This window comes from Perna viridis, chromosome 4 (assembly GCF_037379345.1).
Source record: "Perna viridis isolate PV_CMFRI_1.1 ecotype Kerala chromosome 4, ASM3737934v1, whole genome shotgun sequence".
NCBI classification, from domain to species: Eukaryota; Metazoa; Mollusca; class Bivalvia; order Mytilida; family Mytilidae; genus Perna; species Perna viridis.
In genome coordinates, this window is record NC_142448.1 from 25,280,277 (window position 1) to 25,295,526 (window position 15,250).

The following is a 15,250-nucleotide window of genomic DNA, read 5'->3' on the forward strand; positions in this document are numbered from 1 at the left end:
TCGCTTCATGTTCATGTTCACAATAGCTTACGTTGCAGAATACAATATATTATCACAAAATGTTGCTTTTATATTTGTCTGCTTTGTGGTTAGTTCCGTGAAAGGTTTTGCATAGTCGTCTCTTTTGCTTAAAATAAATTATTGTTGACATTTTTCACATAGCTTTTCGGTAAAACTAAGCTTGAACTCTGTTTAAGTGAAATCCAGCCCAAATTACGAATAATTTAAAGATCAAGCACAGAAAAGGCAGTCGTAAATCAATGAAAATGGCTAGGTTTCTGAGCACAATTTGATCGCCTTTTACGACAAGCTTAGTGCTGCTGCAGGCCTATTATTTTGACACCCGGACCTGTACAGGGCCTACTAAAAAGAATAGTATATGCTTACATTCCAAGAGATCAGTTAAACATGGTGCATTCTTCCCACAAGGAACAATGGAAAAAACAAAACCCAAGTGTAAAACGTGTAAAATTTCTTTCTAACGACAGAGTGTGTTCTCTAACTACACTCCTACCAAGTTAAGATTTTTCCATCAAATGCTTTTTCCAAAGTTTCAAAAAAAATATATATTTTTTCATGTTTTTGATAAAATTGATTTGAGGTGGGGAGAGGAACCAGTTACAATAAAATTGAACTATATTTGTTTTCGGTTCTTATTTATTCTACGTATCTTTCAGTAATATAATTACAAATAATAAACCCAAATATGAATGGTTCGATATTATATTTAGGTTTATTAAAATTATTGCAGGAACACTGTATGAACTAATTATCAGAGCTAGCTTGGCACTTAAAATTCCAGATGTAATTGTCAATCTTGTCAAGGGATAATTGACATACTTAATCTATGCAATTATAACGTTCTAATGGTGAGAGTTTTTATTCTCAATTTGCACTTTTAAATAAGAGGGCACCTGGTATCATCATCTATCGTCTTGTAAATATCATTCTATTGACAGGTTTTGCAAAAACCTGAAACAAACCGTGCAAAATCATCAGGCGTCAAGGGATACACCATTGATTTGACAACGATATCAACTACAGCTTATTGAATTGTTCATTAAAGGGTGTCGTGTTTTTTTTTTTTTTTTTTTTTTTTTTTTTTTTTTTTTTTTTTTTTTTTTTTTTTTTGATAATCTAAATCTAAAGTTTTCATGTGTTGAATAATTTTTTTATTATTGTTGAGCAATGATCCTGGCGGTTAGACAATAAACATTATCAAATTTATTAATCTGTCCAAAAACATTTTGATACCTGACTGCTCACTTGTCCTGAATTTACATATTGATTTGGACCTCTGTGTTGAGTTATTTTGCGGAACGTTTTCTTTTCAAAAGACGTATATGCAAGGCAATGTCGAGAATATCGTCATATTTTTCGCCTTAATACAAGGACAAAATCTTTTGGGGACGTGAAACTTACTATATTCGTAAAACCTTGATGAAGTATACTTGTACTTTCATTCGTCAATTATTGCATTTTATGCAGTTGGTGAGGACTGGTTCTTTTAATGTTTGCTTATTTTGGTTACTCACACAACACATCTTTAGGAATATATTCCTACATGCAAATAGTGTATGAACGATAAAAAAAGAAAACTGATTGCTTGCGACTCGATACGGACTGAAGACTGGTCACTATCGAACGGAAGTCGAAAAAAAATTGCGGGGTCCTGATCACACGATCAGGTTTATTGAATATTTTGTTAATTTATAGTCATTATTTTTTTTTTACATTCGCATAATATAAGCTCCTTTCATTCTCTATTTCACATAGAATCCTTCTCGCACTTTTCAAACTTTACGACAAACGTGATGACTTTTCATTCAGGTATTGTCAAGTTTCCTTTCATCTGTGGCAACATCCCTTCGGCTCCTGTGTATGGGGTGTTCATATCACAACTCATACGTTATGCCAGAGCTTGCCGAAACTACGCAGACTTTTTGTATCACGCTAGAAGTCTAACAAATAGGCTATTGAACAGGGTTATGTTGCTACAAGATTGAAGTCATCACTACAGAAGTTTTATGGTCGTCATCATGAACTCGTGGATCGTTATGATGTATCCATCAGCACCATGAAAACTGATTTATTCAACGGGTCATAGTTTGCCTTTCCTCGTTTGTCTACCCCGGACTTGACTTTTTATGAGCAACTCGGCGGGTGTTTCTAGAAAAGCAGAGGACGCTTACCTTACCGGTGCACCTGGTCCATGCTCCCAGTTTTTAGTGGAGCCCGAGTTGCTCATTGACTTTTGTTACTTTGTTTGTTTGTTTGTTTGTTGGGATTTAACGTCCGAGCAGCAATATTTCAGCTATATTCAGACAATGAACATGAAATGGATGATAAAATGAACATGAAATGAAAAAAAGGATGGGTCACAAGGATAATAGGGTCGACAAATTTTGATTGCCACTGGAAAAAGGGGGATGGGTAAGGTCGGGCAATTTAGCCTCCTGTGGCGGAGCGCAAAGGTTCCTACTCCTATCGAATACCACAGCAGGGTTCTTTAACGTGTGAGGAACGTGGCATCTTTCCCAACACGGTGCACCACTATGGTTTGCGGTCAGGTTTTCCGTATTATAGCCTGACAACCCCAGCATGTAACACGCCAGGGGTACCCCATTCCACCACCTGGGGCACACATCCCAGTTGCTCTGTGGGCAGAGCGCCTAGCCCCCGGGTAGGTTTCTGAGCACCATTTAGTCGCCTTATACGACAAGCTTAGCGCTGCTGCAGGCCTATTCTTTTAACACCCGGACCTGCACGGGGCTCCACTGTATGATTTTAGTTACGTTATGTTCTTTGTTGTGTGTGTCTGTTTTCCATGTCTGGTCTTTGTCCCTGGATTACATTCTTTTGATTACCGCTATAAACTTGGTTCCCATGATTACTCTTTCATTACTAAAGTATTACAGTATGACGTATTATTTCTTCAAACGTTTAATTTAATGATTGTTTTAAGGTAGTCCATACCTGATACTTGTTATGTATAGATTTTCGTACGTTTTTAACAATGAAATTCAACAAAAATACGGTAAAATATTATTTTAAAAAATGCTTAGGTATCAAATTTGATTTCGATGTAGATGCCCTTTTGCAAGCGATTTAATACATTTCCCTGACAAATATATCCGCCTAGAAAGAGGCCTTTTTAAACGCCCGTCTAGGACGTATTATGGTATACCGTTGTCCGTCCGTCGTCAATACTTCGGTCATTTACTCAAAAACACTTTCACCAACTTTTATGAAACTATGGTAAATTGTTCATATCTACTGACGTAAGCTCCCTTTCGATTTTTATAAATTTCAGATTTGTCGTTTCCGTGTTCATTATAATTATATTAAATTTTATACTACAAAAAGGGGGGAATTCAAGTATTCGGACAATAACTCAAAAACACTTTCACCTACTCTTATGAAATTTAGGTGAATTGTCTATATCTATTGACATAAGCGCCCTTCCGATTTCTATAAATGTATACGCTTTAATAAATATAAAACTTTGCTTATAACTTCAAAATTTATAAACTGGTAAAATGATTTACATCAAATTAAAATTAATGAAAATTGTAATGATACAGATTTCAACAATGTTAAAATTATTATGAAAATGAGTTTGTAAACATTTTAGACAAACATGCTCCAATAAAAACTAGAAGCCAACGTAGAAAACCACTTCCTTGCATGAACAAGGAACTTAGAGGGGTCGTATATAGAAAACAAATGCTATATACTAAATTTGTTTTTAAAAAATTGGGAGAAGTTAAGCAACAAAGAAATTTGTTAAAAAAAACTCAAAAGGAAATCTATGAAAGTATACTTTTTAGAACGTTGCTCTGGAGGATAAAAAAATGTGACTTTAGGAAAACAGTCAAGCCTTTCTTTTCTGGAAAAGGGAACTGTGGAGAGCCAAAAAAAATGTACTACTTCAAAATGACAAAATTATCAAGAATTCGGAAGACATGTCAAACGTATTTAATAATTTTTCTCTCCACAGTAGTCCACAAAATTGGAGCAGATGTCGTATATGATCCCTCAAACCATCGCAGTATAAATGATGAAATTTTGAACATTAGAAATGATGACAACAATTTTGTATTCAAAGAGATATCTAATGAAAATAAAATAAACGCGAAATAGGCCACAGGTGCCGATGGTATTCCAGCAAAAATTGTAAAAAAAATTGTAAATCTTGTATAGTGCCTCAACTTACCACTCTTAAATGTCAAGCCCCGTGCATGTCCGGGTGTTAAAGGAATAGGCCTGCAGCAGCGCTAAGCTTGTCGTTAAAGGCGACTAAATAGTGCTCAGAACCTTAGCCGGGGGCTAGGGCGCTCTACCACAGAGCAACTGGATTGTGTACCCCAGGTAGTGGAAAGAGGTACCACTGTGTGTTAAATGCTGGGGTTGTCAGGCTATAATACGGAAAACCTGACCGCAAACCATAGTGGTGCACCGTGTTGGGAAAGACGCCACGTTCCTCGCACGTTAAAGAACCCTACTGTGGTATTCTCCCGGAGTAGGAACCACCCCGTGCAGGTCCGGGTGTTAAAAGAATAGGCCTGCAGCAGCGCTAAGCTTGTCGTATAAGGCGACTAAATAGTGCTCAGAAACCTAGCCGGGGGCTAGGCGCTCTGCCCACAGACCAACTGGGATGTGTGCCCCAGGTGGTGGAATGGAGTACCCCTGGAGTGTTACATGCTGGGGTTGTCAGGCTATAATACGATAAACCTGACCGCAAACCATAGTGGTGCACCGTGTTGGAAAAGATGCCACGTTCCTCGCACGTTAAAGAACCCTGCTGTGGAATTCGATGGGAGTAGGAACCTTTGCGCTCCGCCACAGGAGGATAAATTGCTCGACTTTACCCTCCTTTCCCTATTTCCAGTGGCAATCTAAATTTGTCGACCCTATTATCCTTGTGTCCCATCCTTTCTTTTTCATTTCATGTTCATTTTGTCATCCATTTAATGTTCATCGCCTGAATATAGCTGAAATATTGCTGCTCGGACGTTAAACCCTAACAAAGAAACAAACGGAGTAGGAACCATAGGACTCCGCCACAGGAGGCTAAATTGCCCGACCCTAACCATCTCTCCCAATTTCCAGTGGCAATCAAAATTTGTCGACCCCATTGTCCTTGTGTCCCATCCCTTTTACATTTCATCATCATTTCATGTTCATCGTCTGAATATAGCTGAAATATTGCTGCTCGGACGTTAAACCCCAACAAACAAAACAAAACAAACTTAAATGTCAATTGAAAATACCTGTTTTCTGATAAATTGACTACACTTTTATTCAAGAAAAATGATCCACTGTCAAAAACCAATTATGTTCGTTTGTTTGTTGGTTGGGATGATTAAATGAACATGAAATGATGGTGAAGTCAAAAAAAGGGATGGGACACAAGGATAATAGGGTCAAATTATTTTGATTGCCACTAGAAAGAGGGAAGGATGGGTAAGGTCGGACAATTTAGCCTCCTGTGGCGGAGCGAAAAGGTTCCTACTCCTATCGAATACCACAGCAGAGGGGTTCTTTAACGTACGAGAAACGTGACGTCTTTCCCAACACGGTGCACCACTATGGCTTGCGGTCAGGTTTTCCATATTATAGGGTGACAACCCCAGCATGTAACACGCAACGGTACCCCATTCCAGATCAGACGGATAAGAACTATGGCTTTAGAAATTTTTGAAATTAATATTGTCCATGTATGTCTAAACAAATTCTGGTAAATGTCAAAAAAAATATTGATTGACTGTTGGGGTTTAACGCCCGAGCCGCAATATTTCAGCTATAACTTAGTGGATGTGCCTAAGGTAGTACAATACAGTTAGGTCATTTCTGAATATTTGGTCTCATTTTGTTGAAATAAAACTGCTTTGAGGCAGTCCGCTCAGACATTTCTAGTGTTTTGTCATAAAAAAGTGCATATTTTTGAAATCCTTGGTGTGTGGAGGTTCAAGTAATTTAGAAGTTATTGAGTGATTATTGTTATAAAATCCAGTAGCCATGGTAACATACTGAAAAAAATATTACTGAGTTTTAGTACAAATCAGGGGTGCCTTTCCAAAACTAACAGCCAATTACTATGTTTTATAAAATAGCAGGCACGTAGACACTACCACAGGATGAAAGCATTCATGGAGTAGTTGGGAAAAGGGTAAAAATAATAAGACCCTTTTCGATTCATTCTCTCACAATTTTAGTTCCAAAAGTTCGTGCAAAATAAGGTATTTTGAAAATCAGCCATCTGATGCCGAGGAGAGAACCTAATACGGCGGGGACTGAAACGTTCGGGATACCATTCTTCCTTTAAATTACACCTGTTTACCATTACATATATTACATCTGTCTATGTATAAATGCTTAACTACATTTAAACAATATATCCACCAAATTTCAGCTTTTAATTTTAAGTTTTACAAAATTTGACAACAGTGCGCCTTAATGTAACTGTGTAGTGCATCCTAAAGTAAAGCAGAAACGGTAAAAAAATCTTTTAAATTTGCTGCGGCAACACTCTGGAACAGCCTTTCGACCTTTTAGGACAGGAAACAATTTTTCTCTTTGCAAGGGCCGAATTCAGTCCTGGAATGGTTTGGAATGTCACATGCAGGTAACTTTCTGTTATATATCATGGATATTTTAGCTATACGTTTTGTTTGGCTTCTGCTTGCATAATAGTACTTCTGCTTTAAATTTAGTTTCTGCATATTTATTTACCTTCATGCTTAGTTCTCTGCTACATGTTTAAATAATGGCATGCTATATGCCTATTTTGTGCTTGATTTTATATATATATATATATATATATATATATATATATATATATATATATATATATATATATATATATATATATATTGTTTTTTTCTGTATTGTTTTATGTTATTGTTTTATATTCATTCAAAAGCTCCTTAGAGCTTGTGTTTGTATTTATTGACATGCCGAATCAAAATAAAGTTTTCTTATCCTATTATCTTATCTTATCTTGGAGTAGGACCCATACAGCTATGCAACAGGAGGCTAATTTACCCGACCCTACCCACCTATTTTCAGTGGCAATACAAATTTGTCGACCCCATTTTCCTTGTGTCCCATCCCATTTTTCATTTCATCCATTATTTCATGTTCTGCGCATGAATATAGCTGGGATATTGCTGCTCGGGCATTAAACCCCAACAATCAATCGCCTGAATATAGCTGAAATATTGCTGCTTGGGCGTTAAACCCAACAACCAATCAATCAATCAATCAATAAAGACGACTTCAATCTATGGACAAAAAGGATAAATTGATCTAGGAGGAATAAGGCCTACATTTTATATTGGACGAAAGTTGTATGTCCACTCCTTCTAAGAGTTGCATGTATTGTCCGATTTTTCTGAATTAGCTCATAGCTTGAAATTCATTCCAGAAAGAAATTACCTATCGATAAAATGATCCGAATGACTAGGCCTACTCTATTTTTTTTTTAGATTGCAAGTGAGTAATATCTGGTTAGTTGGATTTATTGTCAATCTTGCAAGATGGTAAGGGGTGAATTTTAAATGAAGACCCTTGTCACGTCATTAAAAAAAAACGTTTTATCAGATTTTTATGCCCATTAAAACATAACAATTAAAAAAATAAATTGGAATGGGAAGTTTGTATATGCACCAATCAATGGCATAGTATAAAGGCCAATGTAAATTGCTTAACGCATTATATTTAAAAATGTCTTGTATGTAATATTTCATCCAATCATATATCTGCTTACACTTAATGTTTATTCGAAGAATTGGGTCAGACGTTAAAATGATATGACTTATCCATCATTCCTTGATTCTGTCTGTATCTATAACATAAAACATCAGTCGAATTCTTATCATTCCCTTGAATATAGATAAATAGTCTCAATGAACTCATAGTCTGTCTATTATTCAGAAGACGTTTTATTAAGAAAATGGTCAGGCATTTCAATTTATAAAACTAATAAATTATGTTGTCCTTGTAGACAAACCTCGTTTAAAATAGTTATAAATGGTTCTATCCTTTTTCTATATTTTGGCATTACATTAATTTTGAATCAGATATGTAGGCTAAATCTTTTTTATTGCTTTTTTACCTCCTGGAATAATAGAATTAAAATAATAAAAACATGACTGTTAGAAATGTTTACAATTGCGTGTTTAGATGTCTTTTTCAACTAACGCTTAAAACAAATTGTTTGGTCGCACCTTCAGCTTTTCGGACAAATAGATATGTTTAAGAAAATAAAATGTTTAAAGATCACTTCAATAAATAACGATTATTGTATTGACATTTCTTGACAACAGCTTAAAGGTACAATACATTTCGCATTCTTAGATCTTTTAACCAAGTTAAACTCGGAAAGGTGAACATATATCGAAGAAAATACATGTACGACTTCTTTTGTACAATTATCGTGTTTGAAAATATAACTATTCATAGCGTTAAATATGACCGTAGATTTTATTAAGGTTACAGACCACCAATTCAACCAATGAGCATTTGGAACGTACGCAAAAATAGTCCTACGCAGAAATTACCCCTGTTCCTCATAGTGCTGTGAAAAAAGTTCTCATCTTATTTAAAAAATTTAAACAGTTTCTGAAAGGAAAAACATTTCTGTACATTTTATAGGTGCATTTTGCTTCTTGTGATGTGAAGCCTAATCTCCATAATGATTTTTAAATACACCCCTATCTTGTGAAAACACTGGGATTTCCCATGCTATTTATAGATCCTTCACTTCCGGTGACCAGTACTGCACTGCAAGTCTGTTAACCCCACATGCCATTCTGAGGATTGTGAGCTGACATATGTAGAATCATGCTGATATATAGTCATCTGCAGGTTAAAGTTAAGGTAAAGTCCAGAGAAGCCATTGAATATTGTGAAATTAGCATGGAAGCCTATGGGAAGTGGAATTAGTGGTTTTTAGCCTTAAGCTGAAGCCATGGCAAAATGAAAAGTTTCTTGAAATAGCTTTAAACTACTTGAAGATCTTGTTAACTTTGCCATGAGAGGAATACACTACAAAAATCCTTCAAAATATGCATTTTTTTAAGTTATAGGTCCAAATTATGGAAAATTGGTCTTTTTGGCTGATTTTTATGTCCTATCTTGTAAAAAGTGTAGAAAATTTAGTAAAAATATCAAATATTAAACTTTGAGGGCTATATTTACCTAAATATGGTAGTAATAAGCACTTGAAATCAAGTTTTGTGTAAATTTGAGCAAAAATTAGGTTAGAAATGAGGAAAAACTCACTTTCATTACTGCGGTTAAGGCCATATAAGCATTCCCCTATGGCAACATGGAAAATCCATTATTGAGCACTTTTTTTGCTTTAGGTGCCCTTTACTGGTCATGTTTTAATGTGAAAACACTGTATTTACAAATTTAAAGCCAAATATATCACCTTTTGTGAAAATTTAAAGATTTAGGATTTTTGACATGTGATCAAGAAAAAGGGGGAGGCATGTCAGAAATAAATTTTTAAAAATAGACCAATTTCTCAGAAAATGATTACTTTTAAAACTATTTCTTCATTGATATTGTTAAAAAACAAGTTGTGATTGATATTTTTTATTTGAAAAGTCAGAAAAAGTTCTTTGCAAATATTTAATGCATTTCAGTATGGTAGAATATTTTCACTTTTTTGCTCGCACAACTTGGTTACCCTATATTTAAAAATCAAATATTTAAAAAAGTGCTTGTCACATTTCACTGAAACTTTGCAGATGCATTCAGTATGTGTGTAGGAAGATACCTGTATAGTTATTAATTTTTTCTAAGACAAAAAGTAACTCTTTAGGTTACAGACCACCAATTCAACCAATGAGCATTTGGAACGTACGCAAAAATAGTCCTACGCAGAAATTACCCCTGTTCCTCATAGTGCTGTGAAAAAAGTTCTCATCTTATTTAAAAAATTTAAACAGTTTCTGAAAGGAAAAACATTTCTGTACATTTTATAGGTGCATTTTGCTTCTTGTGATGTGAAGCCTAATCTCCATAATGATTTTTAAATACACCCCTATCTTGTGAAAACACTGGGATTTCCCATGCTATTTATAGATCCTTCACTTCCGGTGACCAGTACTGCACTGCAAGTCTGTTAACCCCACATGCCATTCTGAGGATTGTGAGCTGACATATGTAGAATCATGCTGATATATAGTCATCTGCAGGTTAAAGTTAAGGTAAAGTCCAGAGAAGCCATTGAATATTGTGAAATTAGCATGGAAGCCTATGGGAAGTGGAATTAGTGGTTTTTAGCCTTAAGCGATGCATGTCGTTAATCTAATTTAAAGTTGCATCTGTTAACCGCTTAGAGCTAAATCTATAGTAAGTTTTGAATGCCAAAAAGAATCTTTAATACGGAGATCGATGCGATGCAAAACTGGTAAAAATAAGTTCAAAGTAATAAAATTGTTAGAACATAAAAAGACAACCTAATCTTATCGATGTACATTAGGTAATTTCTCGTTTTTATATTATTAACAGAAGGAATACATCAGACTCCTATTGTTCATTTTTATTTACTTAATACATTCATAAAATATATATTCTATTTAATTTTAACAACTCCAACTCACAAAAAAATAATAACACAATATTCCTCTTTCGGCGAACTATAAATACGTGGTCTGTCAAGACGTTCGTTTCTCTTGAAATATAAAGATCAGAAACAACCTATAACTGGTCAAACAAATACTTGGAGGCAAAGCATTGATTTGACATGTCATTACTTCATAACACTTGAAGATCCACAGGCGTAAATTTTCTGTTGGATTGTAGTGAGCCATTCCACGCATCACGTGACCTTCCTGAAAGCAACAGAACAAATGGAATTAAAAATGCCATTGACAAGATAAAATGCCCGGATACAAACATATGGATTCGACAACGGATAATAGCTAATGGTCAATATGTACCTAGATCAAACAAAATAGATGCTAACATTCCATTCTGCCATATCTATTAGTCAACAATACCATATTGGCCTACACAGTTTACTACGAGATTTTGTCATCTGAATTCAATTGATTGCATGTAATTACTGATACGGTTTTATAATAATGACAAACGCAAACCTTATTAGATAGCTTGATCCAATTATCTTCACAAATCAAAAGTGCATGTCATAGTGCTGAAGAAATCAAATGATAATAATTATGTATAAAATGTTGATCAGATAATTGTACCGGAAGAAATTAACAAATCACATGATTTTAACTCTGGGTTAAATGTTTGCTATACAATAGTACTGAGCGAAAACATACATATCAATGCGAATATAAGAGACGAAGTAAAACAGATAAGTCAATTTACAGCAAGTAGAGGGGAAATTGTTGTTCAAGCCTCTCTTCCTGGACATTTTTATTTGTAACTGAATCCCTAAGTTCTTCGTAATATCTCTTTCAAAATAAGGTTTGGAGACGCCTGTCGATGTTTTTTTTTTTATTTAACCTTTAAGCGGCTTCATTTTTTTTTATTTGTTTGTTTTTGTGTGTGTGTGTGTGTTTTTAAATATGTGACTTAGAATGATAAAACGTTAGCAATATTAACACGAGTTTGCTACGTCCAAATGTATTTTTTCTGTGTAAGACCAAGGCAGCAACTAATACTTGAACAAAATAAAAATAAATGAAATTTTCGGTTGAGCTACATTAAACGACAAAAGAGAGCAAATTACAAATTTAGTAATCACTAAGTTTATGATGCATTAATCAGTGTTCATTGATGGTTGAGGTGCTTAGGTTTAGATAATTAATACATTTACCTTATGAAGTATTAAAAAAGCTTATCAAAATATTGAATCCTCTCGAATAGATTTCATTCATAAAAATAATTGGATTTCCCTTTCAATGTAGCCTATCGAGGCTATTTCGAAAAAAAACTCCGGCTTCCTTCTTGCGTTTCTGTTTATGTTGTGAATTCTTAATTCTTGTTAATGAATGATTTTTTGCAATAAAATTATAATCTCGCGTCATATAATGGTGTCATTTTTTAAATCAGATCTCAATAATTCTTTGAGGCACAGATTGTCACTTTTTGTTTCTTATCGAACAGGATATTCACGGTCGACATAGTTCAAACAAAAATAATTTATAGTCATATTAGGCTTAAGGGATAATAACAATGGAGGAAACAATTAAGAAACCATTTTTTCTTCAGAATTCTAAATGCTTTTAAGTAGCTTAAACATTAAACGTCTGGACAGTTCATCAATATGATACATATCGTCGTCCTTTCAACGAAAAGCTTGTTCATTTTCTATATAAATGTCGACAGTCCACAAAAGAATAAAATAATTAACCTGATAGTTCATAATCTTGATGGATAACAGTTTCGTCCAGAACTGTTGAAAGGGTATCACAATGCGGTTGAAGTTTAAAAGGTCAGCCTTTAATAGACGTTGCTGCAAGCTAGTTCCATAAGAAAAAAATGACTAAATTTCTAGAATTTGTTTAATCTCTTAAACAGAACATTAAATATGTCGTAATGTGTTAGTGGAGACACACTTTATTGGAGTTGCAATAAAAATCGAAATGTAAAATATACTGGTATAGTATTCGTGAATTTGGTAAATATCTATCCCCTTTCCTTTGATCGTCATATTGCATAATCTGTTAATAATTTACGTAAATACCAGTTTAGTGGTTATGACATTTTTGCCAGTAACTATATATCCCCCTTGAAGTTCAAACATTTATGAGGTGTTATGATAAAGAAAATCAATTGTTCAAATCAATGCTGACGACGACGAAAACACTAATCTGACATCACTTCATAGAAAACACAAATTTCCTACTGTATTATATATATATATATATTCAAATATTTATTTTTTTTAACGTTTTGCAGTGTACACGTCACCGACATGAGGGCGTGCACAGTTATCCAGTATCATCGATTATACTGGGAAGAACCCCGAAATGTATTTCATAATGACCCAATCTGATTAAAATGCGAGAACTGACATGTTCCAAGTTATAAAGAGTAGCGTAATCAAATATGTATTTTTTTATTGGATTGTATAATGACCAAAGTACTTACCATTTAACGTGAAAGATGATTCCTCCTTGAAGATTCGGCCTTTTGACAGACTAGTAACGACAGTAGTAGAACTATCATCCATTGGTGAGAGGCTTGTGTACCGCTTCTTGTAACAACCAAACATCTGCTTGAAACCTTTTAAAATAACATACGTGCAGAATGATTGACTATTAAGAGTGCAATATATAGAAAAACAGAAGGGCTGAATAACGCAATATATAGAAAACCAGAAGGGCTGAATAACATTTAGTCGTTACTGCGAACAAAGTCAGTAGTTTTATATATTCTCTGCTTGGAAAATCATTTAGTCGTTACTGCGAACAAAGTCAGTAGTTTTATGTATTCTCTGCTTGGAAAATTTGCGATATATATGGATCATGCTGTCTATTAGTTATTTCGATAGTCCGTCTTATCTGCATATATTTAACCACCTACTTGATATTGTAATGTAAGTCTTTTTTAAGTATTATATACTGGTGATCTAAGTTTCGAAAAAACATCAACTTTCTGTTTTAACATAATATGTTTTTGGTGTAGGGAACCTAGGGCTTTTTACTGATCCTTGCTTGCAGTTTTGATAGTTTCAGATTGAAAGAAGGTCCGAATATTTAGACATTTGCTCCTTTTGATCTCAAAACAAGGATAATGCCAAAGGTAACCAAACAGAAGAAAAGGCGGACGATAGAGATTATGGGTTACGACTCATTTTTATAAATCAATGCCCTCATTCGAATTTTGTCAAATAACGATATTCCGGTAACCAAATATTGCGGAAAGAACTTGTGATGCAAGCTATGTAAAACAGCCGTATGCCAGAAAAAAAACGACCAAACGCAATACGTTGCACTTATTGTTTCATTGATTAATAGATCTGTACCTATGAAAAAAGTTTTGATGTAGTCGTACATTTTAATTTGCGATGTTTTAGCTGATTGAGATACATTTGTCTGGCCTACACAAAGTAAAGTTACAGTCCTTCTTAACCATTAAGAATTGGTCATTTTCTATTTGTTGCAAATCCAAGAACACTACTCAGATTTATCATTTACACTGTAACATACAAATTAGGATTCAGGTTATAAATAGATTGCGCAAGTTTCATATTCAGAAATTAAACAGTGGATTAGATGGATAGGGATGCCATGATTAGTTTAACTCCTGACATAAATGGACACAATACTTCATCAACTATGATGTATTGGCAATAATTCAGCACACAAAGGGACATGATTACTATATCATACATATTTTGAATGAATATATAGATAAAGTTTGTTAAGAATAATAGTTTGTTTTGTATGAGTTACAAAGGTATGACTGTATCTGTAACACGTCTTGTTCCATGTACAAATTAGATTTAAAAAATGCAAGAAAATCTATGACTTTGTATAATGAACAAGTTCATTGTTTGGAAAAACAAGACAGTGAAAAGATGAATTTTGTTTCATTTTATAGCCAATATATTTCATGTTATATAAATATTCGAATATGTACACACTTTATTTGATTCAAAAGAAGTGAGTGATATCTTACACATATTAGGTCTCTTACCCTTTTTAAAGTTGTCATTGAAACCGGCATATATGATTGGGTTAATAGCACTGTTGGCAAAGGCTAGGGCATGGGCAAAGAAACGCAGCTGTTTGTACCATCCGGATTCCTAGTTGGAAAAAAAATACGCGAAATAAACACTCAAATGAAATTAAATGGAATGATATCAAACATTGTACAGAGGCAGTCTTTTTTGTAGACATATGAATTTTGTGCAATTAAAGTTGAATATCAGTAGTTTCTTTATTGTACGAAATGTCTGTATATACATGTATTATATGCAGAATAAAAATAATAAACATTGATAAAACAAAACAAAAACATTATTTCAGCTCAAAAGCTTGTACGTTGGGTTTTTGAAGATAAATTTGCTTAAAGTAGAAGTGTGTATGAAAGGAAAGACACTTGGCGTTTATTTTGCATTTTCAGTAAATTTACATCAAATACTTATGTACTAAGGGATAATGGAATATGAGGTGTTTCATGGTTCTTTTTATATTTAAATGTGTCGAATTTTATTATGGCAAGACAAATTGTAGCTTGGGGAGATTTAAATATTTTTAACTTGAATAAAGTATGCTACAGACAAGCGATTTACTGTAAACAGAGGGATAAC

The 15,250-nt window shown here is 34.1% G+C and overlaps 1 protein-coding gene across 1 annotated transcript in view; it reads right to left on the reverse strand.

The window, feature by feature from the left end:
* Positions 1-10,546: 10,546 nt before the first annotated feature.
* LOC148619459 (QRFP-like peptide receptor) overlaps positions 10,547-15,250 on the reverse strand; it is a 40,530-nt gene continuing 35,826 nt past the window's right edge. Inside the window, exons 4-6 of the mRNA XM_088579348.1 lie at positions 14,635-14,743; positions 13,084-13,218; positions 10,547-10,850 (exon numbers count right to left, since the gene is read on the reverse strand). Of these exons, the coding sequence (XP_088435474.1) occupies positions 10,774-10,850; positions 13,084-13,218; positions 14,635-14,743 (321 nt within the window). The 3' untranslated portion in view covers positions 10,547-10,773. The remainder of the gene's footprint in view (positions 10,851-13,083; positions 13,219-14,634; positions 14,744-15,250) is intronic.